Raw genomic sequence first — 26,722 nt, forward strand, 5'->3', positions numbered from 1 at the left:
GTGTGCATGATAAGGTTTATCATGACCCAGCTCACACGAAGGTGAAGGAAATCGAATGTCCATACGCACTATTTCCAAGTTAACTGCACACAGGTAGATAAATGCTCTACAAAGGCATCTTATTGTGATAAAACCTCGTCATCACACAAACACGTGACTGGCAGCTAAGGAAGAGTTTCTGGACCAGTGATTCTCTAATGTGGTCACAGCCAGGTGGGTACCTGTGGTCTCCTGGGTACATGGGCACCTAATCCTCCAGGCAGAGGGGCGTGGGTGACTGAAAAAGACGCTCTCACAGAGCCCAGCCCACTGGGTGTCCTGTTAGGGAGAAGACAGAGGCCAAAAAGAACTCAGGTGCCCTCACGAAGATGCGTTCAAAGCTGAAAACTAGAAGTTGAACCTTAAGAAGAGGAGAGATTTGTACTGAAGTCAGTTTACAAGGTTGTGGTGGTTTCACAGCAGAGGGTCCAGCTGTACACACACACGTGTAAATGCATGTTCCTTTTCCTGTTCTTTTTAATTATGGTTATTACAAGGGATCGAATACAGTTCATTAAAAAAAAAAAGCATGCCTGAGACATATAAGTGACAAAGAATCATTTGTGGAATAAATGAACAAATGAAGGAATGAATGAAAACATTCATCATATTTTTATTTTTGTAAAAAAATATAAGAGAAAAATGGTTTAAATACAGAGCGATTGGTGTGGACTGAAAACGGAAGGAAGATGCCCGTTTACCTCACCCACACCAGGGTGAGCGCTCGGTGGAGGCGCCGGAGGTTTCCTGAGAAATAGGGCCCTTCACAGGCTCACCCCAGGCCTTATGAAGCTGTCTGGTCCAGGACACGTGACTCGTGTTCCACTAGGGTGGACGAGCCAAGGTGGTAAGTAGATGGAGAATCTCAGAGATGTCTTTCAAGTACAGCTGGCTGTGGTTTTTTTTTTTTTCTTTTTTAACATTTTTTATTGAGTTACAGTCATTTTACAATGTTGTGTCAAATTCCAGTGTAGAGCACAATTTTTCAGTTATACATGAACATACATATATTCATTGTCACATTTTTTTCACTGTGAGCTACCACAAGATCTTGTCTATACTTCCCTGTTCTATACAGTATAATTTTGTTTATCTATTCTGCATGTGCCTCTCAGTATCTACAAATTCTGAACTCCCAGTCTATCCCTTCCCACCCCCCGCCCCCTTGGCAACCACAGGTCTGATTTCTATGTCTATGAGTCTGTTTCTGTTATGTATTTACGTTTTTTGTTTGTTTGTTTTTTAGATTCCAGCTGACTGTTTTTAACCCCCTGCAAGTGGGCAAGTGCATTTACCGTCTGACAGTATCAGGAGAGCTGGAAGCAACGATGAGTTATGGGTAATTAAAGTGACTTTCCTGCAAAACCTGGGAAGGCTTCCCAGGACTCCAGTCTCGTTTCCAACCAGTGGATTTGAAGATTTACATAACAAAGGTCACACTTGAAATGCTAGGGTTAGTGTGACTACAAGAACAGTGAGGAGCTCCTTGAAGCTGGTAAAGAGCCTACAGCAACAGGGCAAAAGGATCAAACATCACGAAACAGTTATCCTTCTTGGTTTATTTCTTTAACTGGGAAACAATGATCTAAAACAAAAACCAATTTACTGTGTAAAGAAATCAAATTGGCTAACAATAAGTTTAATCTATTTTTTCTCACCATTGACACAAAAAAAAGCTGCCCCCAAAAAAGAGCAACACTTCACTATAGAAGTACAACAAGAAGCCTGCTTTAAGCCCCTATTTTTCAAGTTTATGCTGGTCAGACGCTAAGTCTTCCCTCGTAGCACGTGGGCACCTTCTGCACTGGCCTCTGTTGCTCGACGGGCAGCCAACCCGGGTGTCCTTGCTACTTGAATTTCCAGCATCGGGTGAGGGCCACAGGCCAGAGCAAACACAGAAAACTCCCAGATTCTAAGAACATCGCAGTCTGGTTTGTCAGCCTTGGTTCCACTGACGTAGTGCCCCGACGCCGAGCCCACGGGCTGCATCACATGATTTACCAGGAACACAGCTCAGCCCAGTGGCCATGCCATGAAGTAATCAGCTGATGAATTCCCGCGTTGTAGAAAACGTGACACCGGAGGTCACGTGGCCTTTGTTCAAAACCCAGGCTCCGCTGTGAACAAGCCCTTCTGGCAAGGACGGTCTCGCCACTAAGCCCCAGTCACCCGAACACAGGTGCTGTCCACCTCTCAGCTTTTCAGGGACAATAAAATATGTGTGTAAACCATTTTTTCACAAATAAACTATTTTTAGAGCAGGTTTAGGAATGTAAAAAAGTTGGGGAGAAAGAGTTCACATACAACCCCTTCTTCACCCTGCTCTGCTCCCCTTCCCCCGCCCCCACCAGAATTAACATCTTGCATCAGTACAAACATCTGTTATGACTGCTGGGCCAAGCTCGGTACATACTGTCGACTGCAGTGCACAGTTCCCATCAGGGGTCACTCCTCGTGCTGTGCGTTCTGCGGCTTTGGACAAGTGTCCAACAGCTTGTATCCACCGTGACTGCAGCACACAGAGTAGATCCACTGCCCTAACAGTCCCCTGGGCTCCACCTGTTCACCCCTCCCTCCAGTCCCCGGGAACCACTGATCTTTCTACTGCTCCGGTAGTTTTGCCTCTTCCAGAAGGTCGCAGAGCTGGAACCATACGGTGCGCAGCCTTTTCAGACGGGCCTCTTCCGCTTGGTCATACGCACTCAAGGCTCCTCCGTGTTTCCTCATGGCTTGCTAGCTCACGTCTCAACATGCATTTCCCTGATGACATATAACGTTGACCTTCTTTTCATGTGCTTATTTACCATCAATATTCAGGTGTTCTTAGATTTTTACCCATGTACTTCCTCTCAGATGAGGTATCCATTCAAACCTTTTGCTCATTTTTAAATTGCTTTTTATTGTTGAATTTTTTTCTAAGAAATCATACTAATCTTTTATCAGATGCATCTCTTGCAAACATTTTCTCTGAGTCTGTGAACTGTCTTCTCATTCACTTGACACTGCCTTTCACAGAGCAGAAGTTTTTTATTTTAATGAAGTCCTGTTTGCCAGTTATTCTTACATGGACTGTGTATTTGGTGTTGCATCACAAAAGTCATCGCCATGTCCAAAGTCATCTAGATTTCCTGTGTTATGTTCTGGGAGTGTTCTAGTCTCGCATTTTACGTTTCGGTCTGTGGTCCACTGCGTGGACGTCCAGTTGTTCAGGCACCGTTTCTTCAAGACGTGCTGCCTTTTTCTTCCACTGTGTTGCCTTTGACAATTTGTCAAGGATCAGTTAGGTGTCCTCAGCCTCTTTCTGGGCTCTCCATTCTGTTGGTTCCATGGATCTGCTGACAAATAGATCTTTCATCAAGACCACACTCCCTGATCCCCGCAGCTACGTCTGCAGTAAGTCCTGAAGTCGGGCAGAGTCGGTCCTGTGACTCTGTTCTCCTCCTTCACTGTTGTCACCCCTGTTCTGGGAATCTTGCATCCTCTCCACATGAACTTCAGAGTCAGTGTGTTGATATCCACAGAATAACCTGTTTTCATTGACACTGCATTAAACCTATGGATCAAGTTGTGGAAAACTGACATCTTAACAATCCAGCGACAGGCTATGTGGCAAAAAGTCGGATTCCCAGGGAGGATTTCCGCACGAAAGCGCAGGTCCCAGTGCTCACTCAGCCACCAGTGCCCGTGCGACGAAACAGAATTTCATACAAATCTATACATGGCCAAAGCCCTTGAAATTTACAAGGAAGATAAATCCCTTCAAGAAAATACAACCACTGTCTCGGTGATTTTTCTGATGACTACACTCACAATACCAGCTGCTCCTCTGAATGTCACTATAGACAAAAATAAGACAGAAACCAGTGCGTCAGAAACAAACCCTATGTCAACTGTTCTTTAAAGACTTTTCAAAACGTTTCCAAATACTTCTAGCGAGAAGGCGAAAGTAAACATACAAGGACTATTCAGACAAGAGCAAAACCTTCTGACGCAGGATGTTTACCAAGCAAGGGCTGCTAGTCCAGTTCCTGTCGGCGATCACCACCCTGCCCACCCTGGACTCGCTCTCCACCACGGCGGCACTGAATGTCCTGTGCTGCTGCAGAATGGAAGAATAAACGAACCCAACTCAACCAGTCACCTCGAGGAGTAGAAAACAGTCGCTGCAACACCGTCAGTAGTTGTTCCTCTCCTGCTTTGAAATGTAGAAGCCTTGGCTCGGTCACCAAGCTCACTTTTAACGCAGGCTCTGACCCTTGCCTGCAGAGGGAAGCCTCTGCCTTGGGACAATTCCCACCCGACTGATGTTATTCTTTTTAATCAAGGCAAGGATAGGGGTTAGTAAAAAATAATAAACAAAAGTCCCAGCAATGTATTCTGAGAACCAAGCTGGGAGGCGGTCAGTTATAAACCTGCACGGGAAGAAAATAAAAACATTTGAGCTTCAGCACAGGAGGAGAGAAGTTTAAAAGGCTTTTTCATTCAACTTCCCTCACTTGCAAGTATCTGCTACACAGAGATGCAAAGAAATCAATACATCGAAAATGCTGTCTAACAGAGCAAACCTGTTCTGGAATCTGGGACGAGGACCCTTCAACATCTGATCTTACCTCCCAGAACTCAGTGATGTGGCTCTGTGAATGGTCTCTTTATGGAAAATGTCCTAATGGCATGGATCTTGGTTCTTTCAAGGTGAAAATAGAGTAACAGATGACACTGCATGAGAAAAACTGTCACCAAACTTCATTGAGCTATCTCTGAATTCTTTAAGTGAAAAAAAAAAAAACATTTAAACTATCATTTTGGTATCACTGAAACAGGTTTTATTTATCATTAAATCACACCATATTACAACACTGGCATATTTTCAGTATTAATTTCACAGCAGCCAGATAGATTCATAACATTTGAAATTTCATGATACTGTAAAATAACTATAAAATACATAAAGCCCAATAATGCACATAGTGGTTTCTGTTGGAGTCCAATTTTATTACTTAGGTATAATAAGAGATGTCAACATTTACCTGGACACACAACAACAAACATACTTCACACACACACACACACTGTCAAACTGTTAACTGCCCTATTTCAAAACATTTTGCGAAATATTTAGCTTAAGCTTTCTGTGAGACAGCAAAAATGCTGAAAAGTAAAACATGGTGATATTTTTCTTCTAAGAAATACTGTAACTTTGAAAGTAAAATTTCCTCACAGGTAAAGTGATTCTGTTGAGATGGCAGCAGTAACTTTACTTCTACAAGCATCAGATGGAAGTTCAGAAACTTGCTCACCCAGATCCTTCATCACCTTCTCCATGAAGCCAACCCAAAGTAGAGGACTGAGTTTGCTCCGGACACCTGACTGCCAGCCACAGAAAGGGACAGACGTGAGCTATCGGCTTCCGTCCCTGCAAAAGCACACATGTCCTCTGGGTCCTCACGGGCTCTCTCCAGAGATCACTGGAGGGTTTACGTAGACGACACTCGCTGGACGAAGTCAGGTGCAGGCAGGTGGCAGGTGGGAAACAGGGAGCGTTTGGGAGAACTGGGTGTTGAAACAACTTGTTTCTGGCTCTCTCTCAATGAAAAGTGTCCCAGAGCACTGGGGCCAGGACCTGCCACCACCCCCTCGACTCAAATTTTATTCTCTACTAGAACTCCTTGGAAGACAGTGGTATTTTTGCCTGTGATTAAGAGAACCTGCTATGTGAGAATTGTGAATTAAACATTCATAAATGAACACTTTTTAAATTGGTATTTGAATGTTTACAAAACTTTGTTAAACCTGTAATGCATTAATTAGCCATGTATATAATGTGTAAAATATGTAAGGAAAGGTTGATCGTTTAATGCTAAAATAAAAATTATTATAAACGCACAAAATTAGTTGAGTACTAAGCAAAATAAAAGTTTAGCAAATAGTCCTCTCTCAAGCAAAATTCCCTGCAAAATGAAAGAATCCATGAAGAATTCATGAAGTTCATCTTCCCAAGAGTATTACGCCTGCACTAGAAACAGACATTCAGAACAAAGTAACTGCAAAAATCTTTTAAAATACACCAGTGTGATTAAAAACAGATCTTTTAAAAGTTAAGAAGCAAGTGAATCATATGCAATAAATAAATAAACCAACCTCAAACTATTCCTCACATCTCACACAAGAATTAGGCCAAAATAGTGGAGACTGTGATAAACCTTAAAACTATAAAATTTGGGGGGGAAAATCATAGAAAAAATCTTGGAAAAAATCGTGGAAAACAATCTTTCTGTCTTTGGGGCAGGCAAAGAGCTCTTAGACACAACTCCAAAAGCACAATTCATACAGTAAAAAATGATAAACTGTACATTATTACAATGAAATATTATTTTTCAAAAACTGTTAAAAAAAAAAAAAGGACAACTCACACCTGGGAGACTGTATTTCTAATCAAACATCTGAGAAAAGCCTTGTACCCTGAATATACAAGGAAATCTCAAAATTAGACATGAAAATACAAACAACTCATTTTTTTAATGGGCGAAATATTTGAACAGACTCTGCATTGAAGAATAAACATGGAAGCAGGTGAAAAGAGGCATCAATGTCATTAGTTACCGGGGGAATTCACTAAAATGCTCAACACGGGTGTAACCACCCACTGCTGGAAAAGCAGGGAGAGTCACCCAGCCACAGAGGTGCCAGAGCCGCAGGGACCCAGAAACACTGGGACCCGGAGCCACAGAGACCCAGAACCACTGGGACCCAGAGCCGCAGGGACCCAGAAACACAGGGACCCGGAGCTACAGGGACCCAGTAACACAGGGACTCGGAGCCACAGGGACCTGGAGCCGCAAGGACCCAGAAACACAGGACCCAGAGCCGCAGGGACCTGGAACCTCAGGGACCCAGAAGCACAGCGACCGGAGCCGCAGGGCCCCTCGCACGCTGGGGGGGTGCAGCACTCAGGGAGGGGAGTTGGCAGTTCCCATGCTTTCCATTTCACCAGCCACAGCACTGAAATAAAGCAGCCTCATGAAATGAGGACCTACCAGAGCAGCTCCACTCAGAACCCCCAGAAGCTGGAAACAGCTCCAGTGTGTTTCCACAAGGGAATCGACCAGGAAAGGACATACATGACAGCTACGACTCAGCAAGTCTTAAAGGTGCACGGCTGGTGCTCACAGCAGCAGGGATGAACCTCAGGTGTGTGATGCTGAGGAGAGAAGCCAGCATGGCTGCACACCCTGTGCCTCCACTTACTTCACAGCCTGGACCAGGAAACAGTCAGCAGGTGCCTGCAGCTGGGAGGCGGGGTGGGGGCAGAACACGGAGAACTGAAGAATGTTGTGCTATAACCTGTGAGCACAGCTAAAATAATAAAAAAGGAAAGAAGCCTTTACCCCTTAAATATTCACATTAAGTAGAAAGAGGACCATAAGTAAACAAGCAATCAAGCTAAGCAGCCAAGCTAAAAAGCTAGAAAAGAGCTACAGGTCGTAACAAAGGAAGGGGAGCAAATGCCAGAGAAAGAAGAAACTGAAGGAAACTAAATAGAGAAAGTGCCCCAGGGAGGCGATCCAGACAAACAGCGACTTCCCCGAGAAACTCCGGTCAGAACTACACAGAAAAAAACAAAGAGCATATAAATCATATCTCAATACCTGTTATTACAATTGTTTTAATTTTAATTAAAAATTAAAGGCACTCACAGCGAAAAAGAATGCGACAATGAGTATATGTATGTTCATGTATGACTGAAAAATTGTGCTCTGCACGGGAAATTGACACAACTTTGTAAACTGACTATAACTCAACAAAAAAATGTTAAAAATAAAAATTAAAAAACTTAATAAATAAATAAATTACTGGGCAGCCCTAAAAAAAAAAAAATTAAAGGCACTAAGACCAATATTGATGAACAGAAGAACACAACTAAAAGCAGCACAAAGATCAAACAAACCCTAAGAGATACTGAACTTCCGCCAACGAATCTGAAAACAAAGATGACATGGAAAAGTGTAGACAAACAACACTTCCTGGAGCTGTCTCAAGAAGAAACAGAAAACCTGAATATTCCCATAAGCATCAGAGTTACGGAGTCAGAGGTTTTAAATCTTCCCACAAAGACAGCACCAGGTCCACGTGCTTTAACGGCCACTTCTACCAAATACCTAACGTGAAAAACTTCCAACTGCACAGAAACTGTTCCAAGGCAGATAAGAAGCACCAAGTTGCCACTCGCTATACGAGGCATAAATGGAACAGAAGAGCCTCACAAGGGAAATCGGAGCAGGACTCACAGACTTAACCATGCGGCAGTGTGGACGGGAGATCCTGAATGAGACAAAAGCAAGCTAAATACGGAAAAGTAAAAAAAAAAGAAGTCCAAGTTACATATCCCCAAAATGTGAAACAGACGACTGTTCACCCCTTTAACAGAGTGAAGAAGAAACACTGGACTATAATCCCAGCAGAGGAAGAAAGAGCATTCCTGAAAACTTAACATGCATACATGATTTTTTAAAGTACTTAGAAAAGGAGGAACGAAAGAGAAATTTTTAAACCCAATAAACGTACAATGAACATTTTATGGGGATGAGAAACCACACCAATGTGCCCACCAACACTTCTAATTTTCAGTAAAATAAGAAAAATGGACAGAACGCTTACGGGTCAGAGTCCATGTGGATTAAAGATCCGGTGGTGAAACAATCAAGCTTCTAGAGGCGCACAGAGGCTGTGGAGACCCCGGGCGCTCCACCCGCCCTCCAGGGTGAGCTCGGGGCTGCCCGCCCAGCACCTGCCCCCGGCTGCTGCGCTGCAAAGGCAGGAAGGTGGCGGGGTTGGTGGTGGCCACTCCCCAGCGCCCTCCCTGAGGGTCAGGGGGTTGGTGACGTCTGGGTTCCTAACAAATTGTGAATCATTCGAAAATACGAGTGAGCCCAGCTTCTGCCTACAGCTCTCCTGTGCCTGCACCTTGGCCTTCCCACCCAGACAGCAGCAGGTTCCCCCGTCCCTTCGCCAAGCCCTCCTCATCTCAGGGTGCCACCCGCATCCCCATGGGGCTCACTGACACAGCCATCAACCACAGAGAAGAAGATGAATGCGCGGACTCTGCTAAACTGAGGAAGTTCTGCTCGTGAAAAGAAACTATGAAGAACATGGAAAGATAAGGACACGTGGGGAAGATCAGTTTGTAACACACATAAATGACACAACATTTGTATCCAAAATATTAAGGATTCCCATAAATCAGCAATAAAAGGATAATCAAGCAGAAAAATCAACAGAAGTTTTCAAAAGGCACCTGTCACTGCAGGAAACGTGTGTGGTCGACAGGCGTAAAAACACCCAGTCTCACTGATAATCAGAACAACACAAACTAAAATGAGATATCACTTCACATCCGAACACAAACAGGGCAACAGAAAATGGAGAAGCCAGCTGTGAGATATTCGCACGAGTGAAGCTTCCAACGAACGAAGCTCAGCCACAGCCGAAGTGCAGGCGGGTCTCACAACCCTGAACTCAGATTGCAAGGTGAGTCAGAGAGGAGAACCCACCACGACCCCATTAACAGAAAGTTCAGATACTTGCAAAACTAAGCAATGTTTTGTTAAGGGAATAGTAACATTTTCAGGAAAACTTATTTTAAAGTATTTTTTTTAAAGGCAAGGAATCACCTCTGTGAGGCTCAAAGGGTCAAAGAGGGGCCCACAGGGAACTTTGAATAAAGTCATGAAGCCTCAATTTTTCTCTGAAACTGAGTTTTTATCAAATCCTTTACCTGTTCATACTTTATACATATTTTAGAAATATTTTTGTATCTGTACAATATTTAATGAAGCAATTTTTAAAAAGAAAAATACTGCTGCCACTACAAAAAAATGTGTAAAGCCCAAACTTCCTCTGTCAGCTCCGAAATAATAGCGAGCCACAAAATTAGACTGAAAAAAAGTAGGACCCCACCATTCCAATCTCACCATTCAGCACTAGCAGGAAACATCATTAGCATCTGAATGGGTGACCCCGTAACACTGCGTGTTCACAGCACATTCTAAACTAGCTTTCTGAAAACCACTCTGCGAGACGGCTGAGCTGAGGCCACCTGAACCCACTGAGTAACACAAATGAAGCAGGTGTGCCGCACCGCACGGCTTCCTCCTGTGACTCTGAAAAGCAACGCGGCCAGCCGCTGTGTGCTAGCCAAGCCAGAATGCTCCCCGAGTGAGGTGGGCACTTAATACTCACAAGATCAGCGCCCCTGGACTGGGGTTCTCAGTGGGAGACCATCACTCAGGGTGCCCGGCAAAGCTGAGAGTGTTTTTGGTGTTTACAGTGGGGTTATTACCTGCATTTAAAGAGCAGGACCAGAGATGCCAGATGTCCTGTTACGCCTGGGACATCCTTGCAAAGCAAAGAACAGTCCCGCCCCACACACGGCTTTGAGATAGTTCTGCAGACACTCGTAAGAGTCAGCCCACCTAGCAGACAATTATCTGAGTAAGAACCTAGCTCTGTCATTAAAAAAGAAAAAAATGCTGAATGTGTTCTACTCAGGCTCATACACATATAAGGAGGGCTGTACTTTTTTGTTTGAAGCTTTACAAAGAGTTTTGCCTTTTTTTCTTTGAATCTGGAATAAAAAGGGAGTCATTAAATAACATAAAAATAATGCTAGCATACAGGAAAATGACTATATCAAAATTGAGAGCATCTGTTAATCAAATATAACATTAAGAAAGTGAAATTGAGTCAGAAGAAGTAACTGAAATCAAAGACATGTATCCAGAATATATAAACAACTACTATATAAATTTTTAAAAATATAAGGAAGATAACCTGTTAGAAAACGGGGAGAACACTTGAATAAGCACCCGAAATGGGCCAAACAGCCATGAAGACGTGTGTCCAGGTGCTTACCATCATTCACCGTCAGAGAATGCACGTTAACGCCAGGATACAACACCACTGCAAACTCCCCAGGATGACCGCCACGAAAAGCACGGAAAATACCAAGAGCTGGCTGAAATCTGGAAGAACAGGAAGTGTCCACGCTGCTGGTGGATGTGTACGCTGGCAAAAAACCACTTAGGAAGACTGTTTGGAAACATCCATTCAACCTGCCTATAGGCGAGTGTATGAACTGTTAACTTCCAATTCCAAGTACACACCAAGGAAATGCAAACATAATTTCACTATAGGACAAACAAAAGAACGTTCAGAACAGCGCTACTCATAATAGTCAGTACCTGTGCACCAACCAAATGTCCATCAGCCAGAGGAGGAACAAGTAAAATGTGGAACAAATAAGGAACAATTTACAACTAACACAGCACAGATAATCCACAAACAAGTGTTGGGGGGAAGAGCAAATAAAAGAAAGCAACACTAGATTTACCCTGGAATGCAAGGCTGGCTTAGTTTCCAGAACTAAATTAATGATGTAAAAATATTAATAGAATAAAGGATTAAAAAAATCATCTCAAAGGACACAAAAAAGGCATTTCACAAAATTCAAATGTTGAAACACTCGACTAGAAGTAGAAGATAATTCCCACAAATTTCCTGAAAATGGGCAGCAGTGAGAAACCCACAGCAAGTGTCATACTCAATAGTGAAAGACAGTGCTTTCCCCCAAGACGAGGATGTCTGCTCTCACCCTTCTAGTCAGCACCACACTGGAGGTTCCAGCCAGGACAGCCAAACAAGATAAAGACACTGAAGGTATACAACTTGGAAAGGAAGAAGGAAAACTGTCTCCATCAGTAAATGAAGTAATTTTGTATAAAGAAAACCCTAAGGAACCCATTTCCTGCAACATTAGAACTCATCAGTGAGCTCAGTAAGGCTCCAGGACACAAGACAAAGCACACAAAAGTCAGCGGTGTTTCCACACACTTGCAGTGAACAAATGAAAATAAAATTAAGGAAACAATTCTATTTACAGTAGCATCTAAAAGAATAAGACACTTAGGAATAAAATTAACAAAATAAGTGAAAAAGTTACACTCTGAAAACTACCAAACACTGCTGACCTAAATGGAAAAGCATATCATGTTCACAGATCAAAAGACGTAATACTTGTAAGGTGGCAATTGATCTACATTGTAAATGACATCTCCATCAAAATCTCAGATGACTTATTTGCAGAAATTAATAAACTGCTTTTAAAATTCACGTGGAATTACAAGGGACTCTCAGTAGCCAACAATTTTGATAGAGAATAAAGTTGGAAGACTCACATACCCAATCTCAAAACTTACTAAAAAGTTCTACAAAGCACCCCTCAAAAGTGTGAAACTGGCATAAAGACAGACTTATAGATCAACAGAGTAAAACTGAGAGTCCAGAAATGTACTCATACATCTACGGCTAACTAATCTTCAACAAAGGAACCAAGACAATTCCGTGAGGAAAGAACAGTCTTTTCAACAAATGATGCTGAGAAAACTGAACATCTACATGCAAAAAAAAAAAAAAAAAGTTGGATTCTTACCTCACACCACATATAAAAATTAACTCAAAGTGTGTCAAAGACCAAAAAAAAAAAAAAAAAGTATCAAAGACCTAAATGTAAGAGACAAAAAATACACAACTCTTAAAAGAAAACACCGTATAAATCTTCATGTCCTTGACTGGACAATGGTTCTTAAGTATGACACCAAACGCACAAGCAACCAAAGGGAAAACAGACAAGCTGGACACTATCAACATTAAACTCTTTTTATCCTTCAAAGGGCACCACCAAAAAAGTGAGAATACAATGCACAAAATAGGAAAAATATTTGCAAACCATACATCTGAGAAAAACATGTTTCTAGGATTTAAAAGAACTCTTACAACTCAACAATAGACAACTAACCTAGTTTTGAAAGTGGGCAAAGGCTTTGAATAGTCATTTCCCCAAAACGGCCAGCAAGCACGTGCAAAGACGCCCAGCTGCACTGCCCATCAGAGAAACACAGACCATAACCACCAGGAGACGCGCTTCACACGCACTCTGACGATCTGAATCAGAAGAGAGATGGTGACAAGTGTGGGCAAGGACGTGGAGAGACAGGAACCCGCGTACACTGATGGTGGGGATGTAAGATGGTTCAGCTGCTCTGGAAAACATCCAGGAAGTCCCTCAGAATGTTAGATGGAGTTACCAGAGGACCCATCAACTCCCCCAAGCTTGCACCTGAGAGTGAAACCACAAGTCCACACAAAACTGTGTGCACCGATGTTGACAGCAGAATTATTCATAATAGCCGAAAAGCACACACAACCCAAAAGCTCGCTAGCCGGTGGCTACGTAAAATAAAGTGTGCAAAGCCACACAACTGAACATCATCCAGCAAGGAGAAGACAGGACAGGTGAGCCACACCGCGGATGGACCTTGAAAGCATGAGGCTCCGCGAAAGAAGCCAGACCCAAAAGACCACATCCCAGGTGCTTCCATTCACGACGCGCCCAGAACGGGGAAGTCCATGGAGACAGAGCGCCCACTGGTGGTGGCCGAGGGCTCGAGCGGGGCGGGCGGATTGGGGTGGGGTGGCTGAGGGGCGTGTGGCTTCTTCTGTGGGTAATGAACATTTCTAAAACTGATGGTGGTGATGGTGGCACAGCTCTACGAATATACAAAATAATATACTGAAAACTGCTTAATTACGAACTTTAAACAGGTTAATTGTATGGCATGTGAATTAAATCTGAATAACGTCGTAAGGACAGGATGATATGCCTGGTACCGTTCTATTCATGTGAAGTTGGAATACAAGCAGCATGAATCTATGCTGTTAGATGGCAGACGAGGGCGATCCCAGCGGGGCAGGAAGAGGAACAGCGGGCGGGGCACCCAGGCCTCGTGGAGCTGGGAACGCTTCAGGTACCGATCCGGCTGATGGTCAGAAGGACGTGTCCCCTCCATGAAAACTCAGGGAGCTGGAACCCTAAGAATGGCATACTTCTCTGTAGGTACGATATATTTCAATTAAATTTCTTATTAAAAAACTGATTTATACATGAACCATCCCTATTATTTCTATTCATTTCCACTTCCTGATAGAAAATTTACTGACCTCCCCAACCTACAAGCATACTTCCCTTCTAATTCATTTATTTCCATGGAAAAGCTGAGGCAATATTAGCATCTGTGCTTCACCACAAAGGGACAAAACATTTTAAATAAAGAGGAACTTAGAAGAGTGCTCAGTATTAAAAATGCTTATGTCAACAGGTATCATTAAATGTCAAAATCATCTTTAAAATTACCTGCATCTGATATATTAAAACATATCGCTAATATTTTAAAATGTTTTATCTATTAAATAATCCATTAAAATATATCTAACATGACACACGTAAATACCAATGATTTAAACGCATCTTCTGAATAAAGTTACAAATACAAAAAGCATTTACTTATTTTTAGAAGACTATATGTGAAATAAGTGTACAAGTATTATATAACATGAATGCAGGGAACAAAAAAAATCACAAGAGTTTTGTTTTTTAAGTTCTGTATGAAAATGTATTAATAATCTTTAAAGCCACATATGTAGAACACAGTGAATGCTATAAAAACAGCAGCACAGTTTCAATCCCCCTCCCCAATCCCCACATCAAAACATACGAAGCTCACGAATACCATTCACAAGAAAACCGGGGGAGAGAGAGCCCCGCAAAGCGCGAAACACAAGGACACACCGAGAACTTGTAAAGACAGCGGAGAGGAAGCTCTGACCCTGCGCCCTCCACTGCCTAATGAAACAGACGGAAGGGGCTCTCTTTTTACGCAAACAATTCCAATTTGCATAAAATCAAATATCACTACTTCCCAGCTCCCAGGGAAGTGAAGGATTTAGGCCTCAACCATCCACAGTGGCTGATTTCACGGAGAGAGAAGCCAACATGATGTCTGTCTGATGAAAGAAGCCACCTGCACCCACAGTCCCGCCAAGGGACACACGAGTCATCAGCATCCGGACCCACTGCCCAGGGTGTGGGGACGGGCAGAGGACAGAGGTGCCCGCTGTGCTGTGGCCCGAGCCACCCTGCGCTCTGGACGGCAGGGGACCGTCCAGGTCAAAGGCCCCCGAGAGAAGGGGCAGCAGGCGAGAGACTTAAAGACGCCTCCCCTGGAAAAGTGGTCCAGACCAGACTCCAGAGCCAGGAGCTCGGGCCTGCGCTGAGACTAAGGAAACAGGCGGGCGTGATGAAATCTGGACTGGGTTAGCCCCGGGCAGCAGTCGGGGCTGTGCCTGGGACACAGGGCTCCCGGGACAAGGGTCAGGGTCCTGGTTTTGGACGATGACAATGACAATCCATCAAATCCTTTTTGTACGATTTTCTTCTACATCTTCCATTTTTTCTATATTATTTTCTTAAAAGATGGTTCTGACAATGACCTAATATCTAGGTCCTCAGTGAATCTCAACGCTTTGCTAACGTAAAGCCACACACACCTAACATCACACAATCGGGGGAACATGTTTGGACTGAGTCGGTGAATGGAATGAAGCTTTCTCATTCTTTTTGTCTGTGCATCTACATCTGTTATGAATTTTCGGCTTGCAGTTTCCAGGAGATTTTGGTATAGAAGTCTGTATATATATACATGATTGCTAATCTCTTAATTTCAAATGCATTCCAGATACCTGCATGCGTGCTCTCCTCCCCTCGCCCTCAGGGGTTTTGATATCGCACTTCACATTTCATCGTTCTGTGTTCCCGTAACTGCTTGTCGTGGACACAGACAGCTTTGCCGCTCTCGTCTGCTAGCTTCCCTACTGGTTTGCGTGTGGACGGCTTCCTGTCTTTACTGTACGTTTGCCTTTACTGGTGAGCTTTCTCATTTTGTAATTTTCTGATTTCTAGCTGTGGCCTTTCCCTTCTGTCTGGAGAAGTTCTTTCAACATTTGTTGTAAAGCTGGCTGGGTGGTGCTGAGTTCTTTTAGCTTTTGCTTGTCTGTGAAGCTTGATTTCTCCATCAAGTCTGAACGAGAGCCCTGCTGGGCAGAGTGTTCTTGGGTGAAGGTTTTTCCCTTTCTTCACTTTAAACACATCATGCTGCTCCCTTCTGGCCTGCAGAGCTTCTGCTGAAAAATCAGCTGATAATCTTATGGGAGTTCCCTTGTGTTATTTGTTGCTTTTCTCTTGCTAGAATGCAAGCTTTCTGATTCAACAAAATAATGTGCACATTCACTGCTGAGAGTTTTTGAGCAGCTGACTGTTGGAATGAACTTCAGCTTACAGTCGGAATAACCAAAGCGCCTCACCATTCGAGGGTTATTAATGACCGTGTTTAGTAACCACAGTCTCTTGCTTCCCCAGAAACCTCCAGCCCTGGTGGCCATGGTCTCCCTTCAATCAGCTGCCTCCTGGTGGCGTCAGCTTGCATCTGCTGCCACGGCCTCAGGCCACGGGTCACACTGGGCACCTCACCCTGCCCCTCCTCCCACTGGATCTGCAACCTCTGCTCTGTCCCTGGTCTCCTCTCCCCAGGGCCTCCCTGAGGGGAGCTCATCCTTCTCCAAATCTGTTTTTAGTAAACAATCTTCTGCAGCACTGAAAAGGAAGAGCTATCAGCCATGGAGAGACATGGAGGAAACTTAAAAAGCTACCCTGTGTGGCACTATAATGATGAATTCATGTCATTATATGTTTGTCCAAATCCACAGAATGAACACCAAGACCAAACCCCAGTGTAAACCATGGACTCGGGGCGATGGTGACGTGTCCGTGGAGGGTCCCCAGCTGTAATAAATGGACCATCTGGTGGGGGTGCTGATAACACGGGGGTCAGGGGGTACACAGGACATCTCTGTACCTTCCTCTCAATTTTGTCCTGAACCTAAAACTGCTCCAAGAAGTTTGTCTTTTTTAAAAAGTCACCCTTCTAAGCTGTATTTCCAGCTCTAGTGCCGTGTCAGCCTCGCCAAACCCTCCAACCTGCCCAACACCCTCCAAGGGTCGAGCAGATGGATGAGACATCTCCATCTCCCCCGGCCCCCCCCCCAGAACCACCCTGTGACCCTCCCAGGCTCAAACTCCGAAGTCCGTCTGCACATCTGCACGTCCACAGGCCTACCCTGAGCTGCAGGTGAGACACTGTCAGCATTTCTCGAGTGCAAACCTCCTCCTCAAACCCTCCTTAGACTTCCTAGCCAACCCTCTACAGCCCAGCACGTGCGTTTACTTATTTAAACAGTGATTCCCCGTGAATGACCAAAGCTCATACGTTGGTACAAGGGGAAACTTCACAACTAAAACTCCGAGTGATATTTATGCTGAGACCACGTGTCCCTGGGAAAGATGATCGTCAGAAGGACGGGACAGGGCGCACACCTCGCGGGAAGGAAGACGAACACAGCCAGCACCTTGTCCCCTGCGGACGTGCGCGCTAGCTGCCCCAGACAACGGCCGAGTCCAGGCCTGGTGCCCCGGCTCCTGTCTCCCCAGGGCTGCGGGACAGACGTGGCTCCAGGCAACACGGACGGAAGTGCTTCTGGACGACACAGCTACTGCATTGCCATGACGTCTGCTGTCCTAGGGGCTCTCGATCCAGGCGTTTGTGTGTCGTGTAGGGAGAGCTCTGCTCACCCCCCACCTCCCACCCTACTCTGGAGAAAGGAGGAGGGACACCTTCCCGGACAAGAACCAAGGGTCTCAAATGTGACGGGAGAGGCCCACGATCAACCCACTGAGATAAACGCGTGAGTGTCAGAGCACGACCACCAACCCACCAGCAAGTCGATGTCGCTGCTGTGTCCCCGACTCCACGGACTGGCCGACTTGGGGGGGAAGTTTAAGTGTGAAGGCTTGAAACAGCCACCGTCATAAAATGGCTTCTTATTTCATTGTTCTCTAAGTAGTGAGAGAATCTGGTGACTTAGCAGAGCCTTTAGAAGGGAACTAGAACCAAGTTCACATGCACAGACCTCAGATTCCCGGGAGAACGTGATCTGAGCACGTGAGGTCCCGCCGAGACCCCTCCCGAGAGGAGGCCGCCTGGGGGCTGAGATGGGCCACGCGGGGTGGAGGACTGGTGATGGTCACACATCTGAGAGACAGAGTCACAGACACAGGGAAGGAGCCAGGCAAGGGCAGGGGACCCTCCAGGAAGCCGCGGGAGATCTGTGCACAGGCTCGGTGCCAGCAGTGCTTCGACGAGGCCTGTTGTTCAGTTCACTTCTCTTCTCCAGAGTCTCTGCAGAACATTTCAAACCCCAGACACCAGCCTCCCGGGGTTGAGAGGTGGGTAATATGTAAACAGAAGTAGGTAACATTTTAAGAGTTTAAAGAGAAATCTAAATATTTAAATTTAAATATTATAAATCATAGCTAATATTTAGAATACATTCCTTATGTCACATAATGAAAATACCCAGTCATTGTATGAACTTAATTCAGTGTGTGCTATCAGTGGAGGAGTAACCTTGCCTGGATCAGAGAGCCACCCTCCCCACCCAGACACACACACAGACACACACACATCCCCAGACACACTCAGACACACTCACACCCCCAGAAGGACAGACACACACACACATCCCCAGGTGCACACACAGACACGCCTGGACTGACAGTATCAGGATGCAGCAGGGCTTCTGATGCTGGTGAGGGCAGCTGGTCAGAACCAGGGCATCCTCTGAATCCCCTGCGGGTTCCACCGCATGCGTTGGAAACACTCTGGGAAGCCCGCAGAGGCCCTCATGGGCAGGACCACCAAGAACTGAGGTCCCGGAGGGTGAAGCATGATCACTCATCCTCACACAGGAGGTGAAGGTCCCAGACCAGCGCGGTCGCAGGCCAGGGCCGTGCGAATGTGGAATTCTTCGGGGAGAGAGGGAGTGTGAGCACCAAGCACGCGCCCCGCCGCGGAAACCAGAGCTGCCATCACCGCCCACAACTTTTCTTCGCTGCCACGCACATACTTAAACAGGCTGAACCGGCCTGGACCCGATTTCCTCTAGGCCGTGGGGTCGTACTGGCTGTGTGTAGCGCGTAGGGGCAGAGCTCAGGAGGGGTGATGCTGAACCGAATGGACTTTGTTCCAAGACCTTTGCCTAGAAGCTGGATTGCGTGGCTCCTGAGATCTGGGGACCCCCTGGGGTAAAAGTAAGCGTGATTTCCTTCCATGAAGGACAGGCGCATCTGACAGCAGGGGACGAAAGAAGGAAGGAAGGTAGCCAGGGAGGGGACCGCAGCGAGGGCTCCCGCCCAGGGCTGCCAACAGTCTAACTGGCTTCCCTGCATGACACCTCCCCTGTGACTGACCCCCCGCCCCCCCCCAGTGTGACAGGAGCACAAACACCAACCACAGCAATAAAAGAAGCTTCCCAGCCCTCCTGGCCGCTGGGCTCAGGCCTGTCACCCTCCCCGCACCCCCGTCCTGGCCCTTTCGGCAGGGGCTGCGTCCCAGGAGGGAGGCCTGCACAGGTGCCGGGCGCCTCCTCGTCCCGCCGGGCCCTGGCCGTCTCGTGCAGACTCTTCGTGCAGCCCCACATCGGGTCTGTGGTGCCCCCAACAGCCTCTAAGAAACTCCTCTTCTGTGACTTGCGCCAGACTGAACTCTTCTCCGCAATCTAGAACGGAACCCAACTCGTGGGGGAAGACACGCGGCTGCCTCTGCTCGGCTGCAGCCCGACCGCAGGGCTGGTGAGAGGGCTGAGCAGGCCTGCGTGCCATCTTTGCTGAAGTGGAGGGAGAAGCAGATCTTTAACAAGAGGGAAAGAAAAGGCTCGGCCTCCTGAGGCTCCTACACAAAACTCCCAGCAAAGAGCAGCCACGTTCCCGCCATGGAGCCGGACACCAAGCCGACACCCCTTCTGAGACTATCAAGAAGGTGAGAGTCACTGAGATGCCGGCGTGCGGGGTAAGAGGGGACGGAAGGCGGGCAGGCGGCACCAGGGGCAAGCGTCTGCCTGAAACTTCCACGCCATCAGGACAAACCCGTCTGGAGGAAGAAGTGGGACCACAGGGCGCTGCCTGATCTCCTACGAGCACCGAATGGAAGCAAAGGCGTGGACTCTTGATTCACTGCTCACCCTCTGCTCTCAGAGGCGCTCCTGTGTGCGCGGAGACCCAAGGTGGGCATGTGGCCCTGGGGGTCCTGGGTGTTTGGGGAGCGAACACTCCGCAGTGAGAGCGCCGTCAGTGGGAGGGGGTGTGTCTGTGTCCCGTTTCACTTGCCATCAGCTCTGGGAAGTCCTGTGTCCCACACACAAAAGCAGGGCCAGCAGCACCACCACGTGCAGGCCCTGTAAGCACCGGGCAGCCCCTTCCACCCCTGGGGAGAAGGCCAGCCTGGGGGTGGGCTTCATGCGGTCCCACCTGTGGGCCCCGGCTCCCTCCTTCAAGCACACAGTGACGTGGGGGCACAGGCAGGACAGGAGCCCAGACCTCCCCTCACCCTCACTCCCAGGCACCTCCACCGCCTCCCCAGCTTCCCCAGCACCACACGGATGAGCCCCGGTTCCAAGCCACTCGCAGACACGACTCTGTCTGAACAGGGAGCCTCCAATGGAAGCAGTGGGTCCCCAGCCCCACACTCAGCCCCAGACACCCACCCCCGAGGGCCCATCCCCGAGACTCACACGGCCCAGGCCCGAGCCGGGAGGAGGGTCACACGGTACCTGAGCGGTGCCCATGGCGGCGGAGCAGGTGCGGGCCGAGGGCATCCACCAGCGACGTGGGGAACCAGGCAGCGCTACGGCCGGGCCTCGGACGCCGGGAGGGCCTGTGGTGAGGAACGGACAGAGATGGGAAAACATGATGAAGAAGCAGGTAAACCACCCCTGGCAGCAAAGAACACACATGGATTTTGCACATGACAAAAACCACCACACTGAGCAACAATCAGCCAGTCGGGAACGGCCACGTGGCAAGGCCAGGCGGGGAAGCGGCAGGTGGAAAACAACGCGGGTGCTCCGAGCGAGGCCCAGCCCTGCCCACGAGCACTGTGGGTCTCCAGCAGGGCTGGAGGTCGTGATAAGCAGGGCTCACGACGTCAAAATACTCAGCCACAGAGAGGTGATTAAATCAGGGCTTCCGATTCCACACACAGCTCAAGGATGGAAACGGTCTCTGTGAGCTTAGACTGGGTCTGCAAAGAACCAGGCAGATTCCAAGAAACAGAAGAACAGTCCCAGGGAATATTAATACTTGGTCACTTTCTTTCCAGGAACAGAAGTGAGAGCCAGCCCCAGATAAACTGAGCGCAGCGTGCTTCGTAAAGAGGCACCGTTCACACACTCTGGTAAACTATAAAACCTCTGCCCCTTTTTTATTGCACTGATACATGGAATTATTGTTTCCCCCAAGTGAATCAGACTTTCAAAGGAACGCGAGTGTTTTTCAGCAGACTTATTTATAACATCACGCTGGAAAAAGTGCTCTTTTCTCAGACTGAGCTAGTCTGACCACAAATGCTCACCCACAAACGCTTCACGTGGCCCCAGACATGTGGTCATGTTCTGTTAATTCTCACCAAGCCGAAGTGCTGGGTGTTGTACACCACCTTCCGAAAATCCTGTTTTCTCACCAAAATCTCTGACCCAGCACCAGTCTGATCACATGCGACTAAATGCCCCGTGCTTACTTTCAAACGTACAGCCCTAAAAAGGTGAGGGAACGACCCATTTCTCCCTTAGCGAGCACTCCCCGCAAACACTGATTGCAATGCACACACTGGGCACCCGCCTGGGTTCCCGGTCACAGTGAACACACATCTGTTGTGACTGTCGATCTGAACTGTGTATTTATTTCAAGGCATTTAAGGTTAAAAGGCCGGACGTTCCCAGAGCCGACATCCCACTCTCCTGCCTGCGTTGCTCACTCAGGGACCATCGAGATTCCTCCGTCACTGCGGAGTCAGGCCAGCCTCCTGCCCAGGCATTCCCTTTAGTGCATTTTGCAGACATTGTGTTTTTACAAACTGAAGGTTTGTGAAAACCCTACATCCAGCAAGTCTGTCGGCGCCGTTTTCCCAACAGCCTTTGCTCACTTGGTGTCTCTGTGTCACATTTTGGTGCTTTTCCCAACATTCCAAGCTCGTTCGTTACTACTGTACTTGTTATGGAGATCCGTGATCGGCGATCTTCGATGTTACTGCTGTCCACTGTTTGGGGGCTTCCGTGTAACAGAGGAACTTCATCAGTAACACTGTGTGTTCTGACTGCTCCACCACCAAGTCGTCCCCGTCTCTCCCTCCCCTCGGGCCTCCCTGTCCCCCAGACACAACAGGATTGAAATTAGGCCGACAAGTAACCCTACAACGGCCTCTAAATGTTCAAGCGAAAGGAAGAGTTGCATGTCTCTCACTTTAAATCAAAAGCTAGAAATGCTGAGGCTTCGTGAGGAAGGCAGGTCCACAGCCAGGAAAGGCTAACGGCGAGGCCTCTTGGGCCCTGCAGTTGCCAAGTCGTGAAGGCAAAGGACAAGTTCTTGAGGGAAACTGAAGGATGGTGAGAAAGCCTCACAGCCTCCTTGTTGAGATGCAGGGAGTCTCTGTGGTCTGGAGAGAAGGTCAAACTGGCCACAGCTTTCCCTTCAGCCAGAGCTTAGTCCAGAGCCAGCTCCTAACCCTCCACAGCTCTCTGGATGCTGAGCGGTGAGGCAGCTGCGGAAGGGAAGTCTGGAGCCGGCAGAGGGTGGTTCGTGAGGTTTGAGGAGAGAAGCCTTCTCCAGAACGTCACAGCGCAGGTGGAGCAGGGAGTGCAGGTGTGGAGGCTGCAGCCAGGTCTCCAGGAGGCCCAGCCGCCATCAGCCCTGCAGGTTCCAGACCTTCAACGCGCGTGAAATGACCTTCTATTGGAAGAAGACGCCATCGAGGACTTTCCTAGCCAGAGAGAAGTCAGTGCCCGCCTTCAAAGCTTCAAGGACAGGCCGACTCTCCCCTTAGGGGCGAATGCAGCTGATGACTTTCCGCTGAAGCTTCTGCTCACTTACCATCCGAAAGCCCCAGGGCCCTTAAGAACGGTGATAAATCCACCCTACCTGTGCTCTGTGAACGGAACAACAGCCCGGATGACAGCCCTCCTGTTTACAGCATGGCTTCCTGACTATTTTAAACCCACTGTTCAGATCTACTGCTCAGAAAAGAAGATTCCTCTCAAAACATTACTGCTCACCAGCAACGCATCTGGTCCCCCACAGCCCTGCTGGAGACGGACAACGAGATTCACGCCATCCTCACGGCTGCTGAGACGCCTTCCATTCTGCAGCCCTGGATCAAGGAGTCGTTTCAACTGTCAAGTCTTCATATTGAAGGAATACGTCTCATAAGGCTGCCTTATGAGCTGCCTTACACAGTGATTCCTCTGATGAAACTGGGCAAAGTCAACTGAGAGCCTTCTGGAAATGGCCCCCACTGTAGATGCTGTGAAGAACGTTCGTGATGCAGGGAAAGAGTCAACATTAGCAGTAATATCAACATTAACGCGTTTGGAGGAAGTTGACTCCATCCTTTCTGGACGACTTGGCAGGCGCTAGACTTCGGTGGAGGACACCACCGCAGATGTGCAGCAAACAGCAAGAGAAGCAGAATCAGACGTGGAGCCTGAGGATGGGACGGAACTGCTGCATCTCAGGATAAAACTTGAACGGATGAGGAGCTGCTTCTTATGAATGAGCAAAAAAAAAAGTGTTCTCCTGGGATGGCGTCTCCTCCTGATGACGATGCTGTGGAGGCTGCTGACATGACAACAAAGGATTCAGAACATGACACAGCCTTGGTGAAGAGACGCAGCAGGCTGTGAGAGGCCCGACCCCCATCCTGGGGGAGGCTGCACTGTGGGTAAGACGCTGTCGGACAGCGTCTCCTGCTACAGACAGCCCACTTGTGAAAGAGAGGGTCGGTCGGCGCAGCGCCCTCCACTGCTGTCTTGGTTTAAGAAGTTTCCGCAGCCACCTCGACCTTCAGCGACCTCCACCCGGACCAGTGAACAGCGAGGCGAGAACCTCTGCTGAAGGCTCAGGTGATGGTTGACACTTTTCAGCAATAAAGTACTTTCTAATGAAGGAAACTACGTTGGGGTTGTTTTGACACAGTGCACTTGTGCACTCAGCAGACTGCAGTATGGCGTAAGCATAACTTTCACCACCGGGAAACCAAAAGCCCTGTGTGAGCTGCTTTACGGCGCTGTCTGGGATGGAGTCACGGTCTCTCCGGGATGTCCTGCACTCGGTCGATTTTTTCTTGCCTTGAAGAGTCACAATTGGCCCTACAAATCCCTTACTGCTAGGCACCTGCATTGTTTCCAGTTTTCCCCGGTTGCTAACAGTTCTGTACATATTTTGGGGTGCTCTCAGTGAGTTCATGCAGAGCGATTTCTAGGGGCTCGTCTCAGGTCTCCTACCTGGAGGTGCGGCCATCACGCAGCAGACGCCCCCACCTCACGGTGGCCAGGCCGGGTCCCCCCCGTCTGCTCTGTGCTCGCTCCCATGCCCTCCTCACTGCCCTTTTAGCTGCCGTCCTTTTTATCCCAAAAGCAGTTTCAAGCTCAAAAGGAAAAGTGGGAACAGCAAACAGAGCTAAGAAACTGCCTTTGGTTGCTGGGTAAAACAGTCGCAGGTTGTGCGGAAAGCAGACGTCCGCGCTCCAGTTGTGATGCATTCCCTGGGCTCTGACACGCATGGAACAGGAGAGACAGAGAATGTTCCATCACGTCAGACCAGAGGGGTTAGGGCTCAGGGAGGGGGCGTGGATCCTTCGTGCTACCAGCCCGCTGGGAAAACCCAGAGTAACCAAAGCCTTTCACAGAGAAAGTGAAGACGCCAAAGGCCAGAAGCTTACGAAGGGCCCACATCTGAAGGCGCGGCTGAAATTCTGAGTCAAGAATTACTTGAGGTTCTCTGTCCAGGCGGGGGATTCGGGGTTCGAGCGCATGCCTGCGTAGCCCTGATGACACTTCCATCCCAGGGGACACCAGGACTCACGTGACCCCCAGCCACGCAGCTCGGGCCACTGAGTGTCCGTGTTACTGCTCCCCCCAGCCCTGCTCCCACGTGTCCCGGTGTTTTCATGGGGATAATGACTTGCTCTTTCTCTGTTACACGTTGCTGTCTAACTGACAGAGCTCTTTAACGAGGAGCGGGGTGGATGTGAACCTGCAGCTGAACAGGGAAGCTTTGCTGTCTCACTCATTGATGGCTACCGAACGCCGACCTGTTTGATCGGTCGTGATGTCTCTGCAGAAAAAGTGCCTGAGAGACAGAAAATGGACCCGAGCGTGAGAACCGCAGCCGGGGAGGGTGGGTGCAGCTCGGTGGCAGAGCGTGTGCTTAGCACGGGTCCGATTGGCAGGACCTCTGCTTAGAAAAGAAGAAGAACCAACAGTAAAACCGCAGCCTGGACCGCAGGGAGCTGCTGAGACGCTAAACCCTCCTCACGTGGAAGACGTGAGAGTGTCTCACTTGTCCCGTGTTGTTTCTGTCTTCAGAGCGCGTCCTCCTCTCTCTTCCCCTGGTCCTCCTCTGGGGACCACCTCCTCCTCCATCCAGACCTGCTAAGTCAGTGCAGTTCGCCCCCGACCACGGTGACCAGTCCAGAGACGTGCACACTGGTCACCAACCAACGGACGGTCACTGGGATGGTTTTCCTGGGGCGACTGGGGGTGGAGGGCTCCACCTGGACAGAGCGCCTGGGAGGGCCCCAGAGCCGCAGAGAACCACACCTTAAAGTCCATCTGAGCCTCCAGACCCTGCTCCTGACCGCCCGACCCCATGGCGTCCCGGACGCTTGCGAGCCAGCAGGCTGGGTGTCTGCCACACGCAGCCAGCACCCGGCCTAACCGACTGAGCCGCAGCTCTGCCCCAGGGCAACGGCGCAGGGCATCTGCTTCTGGTTCTAAGAACACTTTGCACCCAGTTTTCCAGGGGGGTTTCCAAATAGTCTTGGCAAAGATCATGCAAAGAAAATCTGCAAAATATAGCACTTTATCTTTTTCTTCTTCAAAATGGAAGCACTCAAAGGAAAAATCCAACAGGAACTAACAGTCCAGGATGAAATCTGAACATAGTTTCACACACACACACACAATTATCAGTGTTGGTTGGGTCCCCAGTTTGCTGGGATCGCGTCCAAACAAAGAGGAAAAGATGAGCCCACGGTGGTGCATGGGGCGCCGGAAACAGCAACTTAAAAATCACAGCACGGACACTGCTGGAGCCACGACACAGGGCAGCCCGAGACACAGCCCTCCTCAGGCCGGGACCTGCCCGATCCGGGGTCCGGGGAGGGTCTCAGGGACGATACTTAGAGACGGCGAGCGTCAGAGAGACATGCAGAACGTGGCGACCGGCATCCTGACTCCAAGGCCCTTCCTCCGCAAAGACTCTGATGCAGCCTGGCACCTGATCACAGACGCGCTTCCCTGGGAGGAAGCACCGCCCAGAAGGAGCGGGAATTTGGGAGAAGCCGGGGGGGGGGGGGTCCCTTCTCAGAGCTGCACTTCTGACACAACGCCATGAAAAATCTCATTCTGGGGCATTTTAAGGGGGAAAAAAGCAAGTTCAGGGAATCAGTGTTTACTTAGGGTCAAATCACTCCCACTGCAAATTGCTCGAGAAAGTGCCTGGGGCTGTGGGAAGGGAAGATGCACCGACACAAGTGCGCGCAGGACAGCAGGGCCCTTCTGGGGGCTTAGGCTGAATCAGAGTGGAAACAGTATAAGAAAGGGGGGGATGAGGAAGAAGATAATTAACTTT

At 48.2% G+C, this 26,722-nt stretch overlaps 1 protein-coding gene across 1 annotated transcript in view; it reads right to left on the bottom strand.

Moving 5' to 3' along the window:
* Positions 1-26,722, bottom strand: part of DLGAP2 (DLG associated protein 2) — a 440,996-nt gene that overhangs the window by 369,891 nt on the left and 44,383 nt on the right. Inside the window, exon 2 of the mRNA XM_064477626.1 lies at positions 20,650-20,753. Within this exon, the coding sequence (XP_064333696.1) occupies positions 20,650-20,694 (45 nt within the window). The 5' untranslated portion in view covers positions 20,695-20,753. The remainder of the gene's footprint in view (positions 1-20,649; positions 20,754-26,722) is intronic.

This window comes from Camelus dromedarius, chromosome 22 (assembly GCF_036321535.1).
Source record: "Camelus dromedarius isolate mCamDro1 chromosome 22, mCamDro1.pat, whole genome shotgun sequence".
Lineage (NCBI taxonomy): Eukaryota > Metazoa > Chordata > Mammalia > Artiodactyla > Camelidae > Camelus > Camelus dromedarius.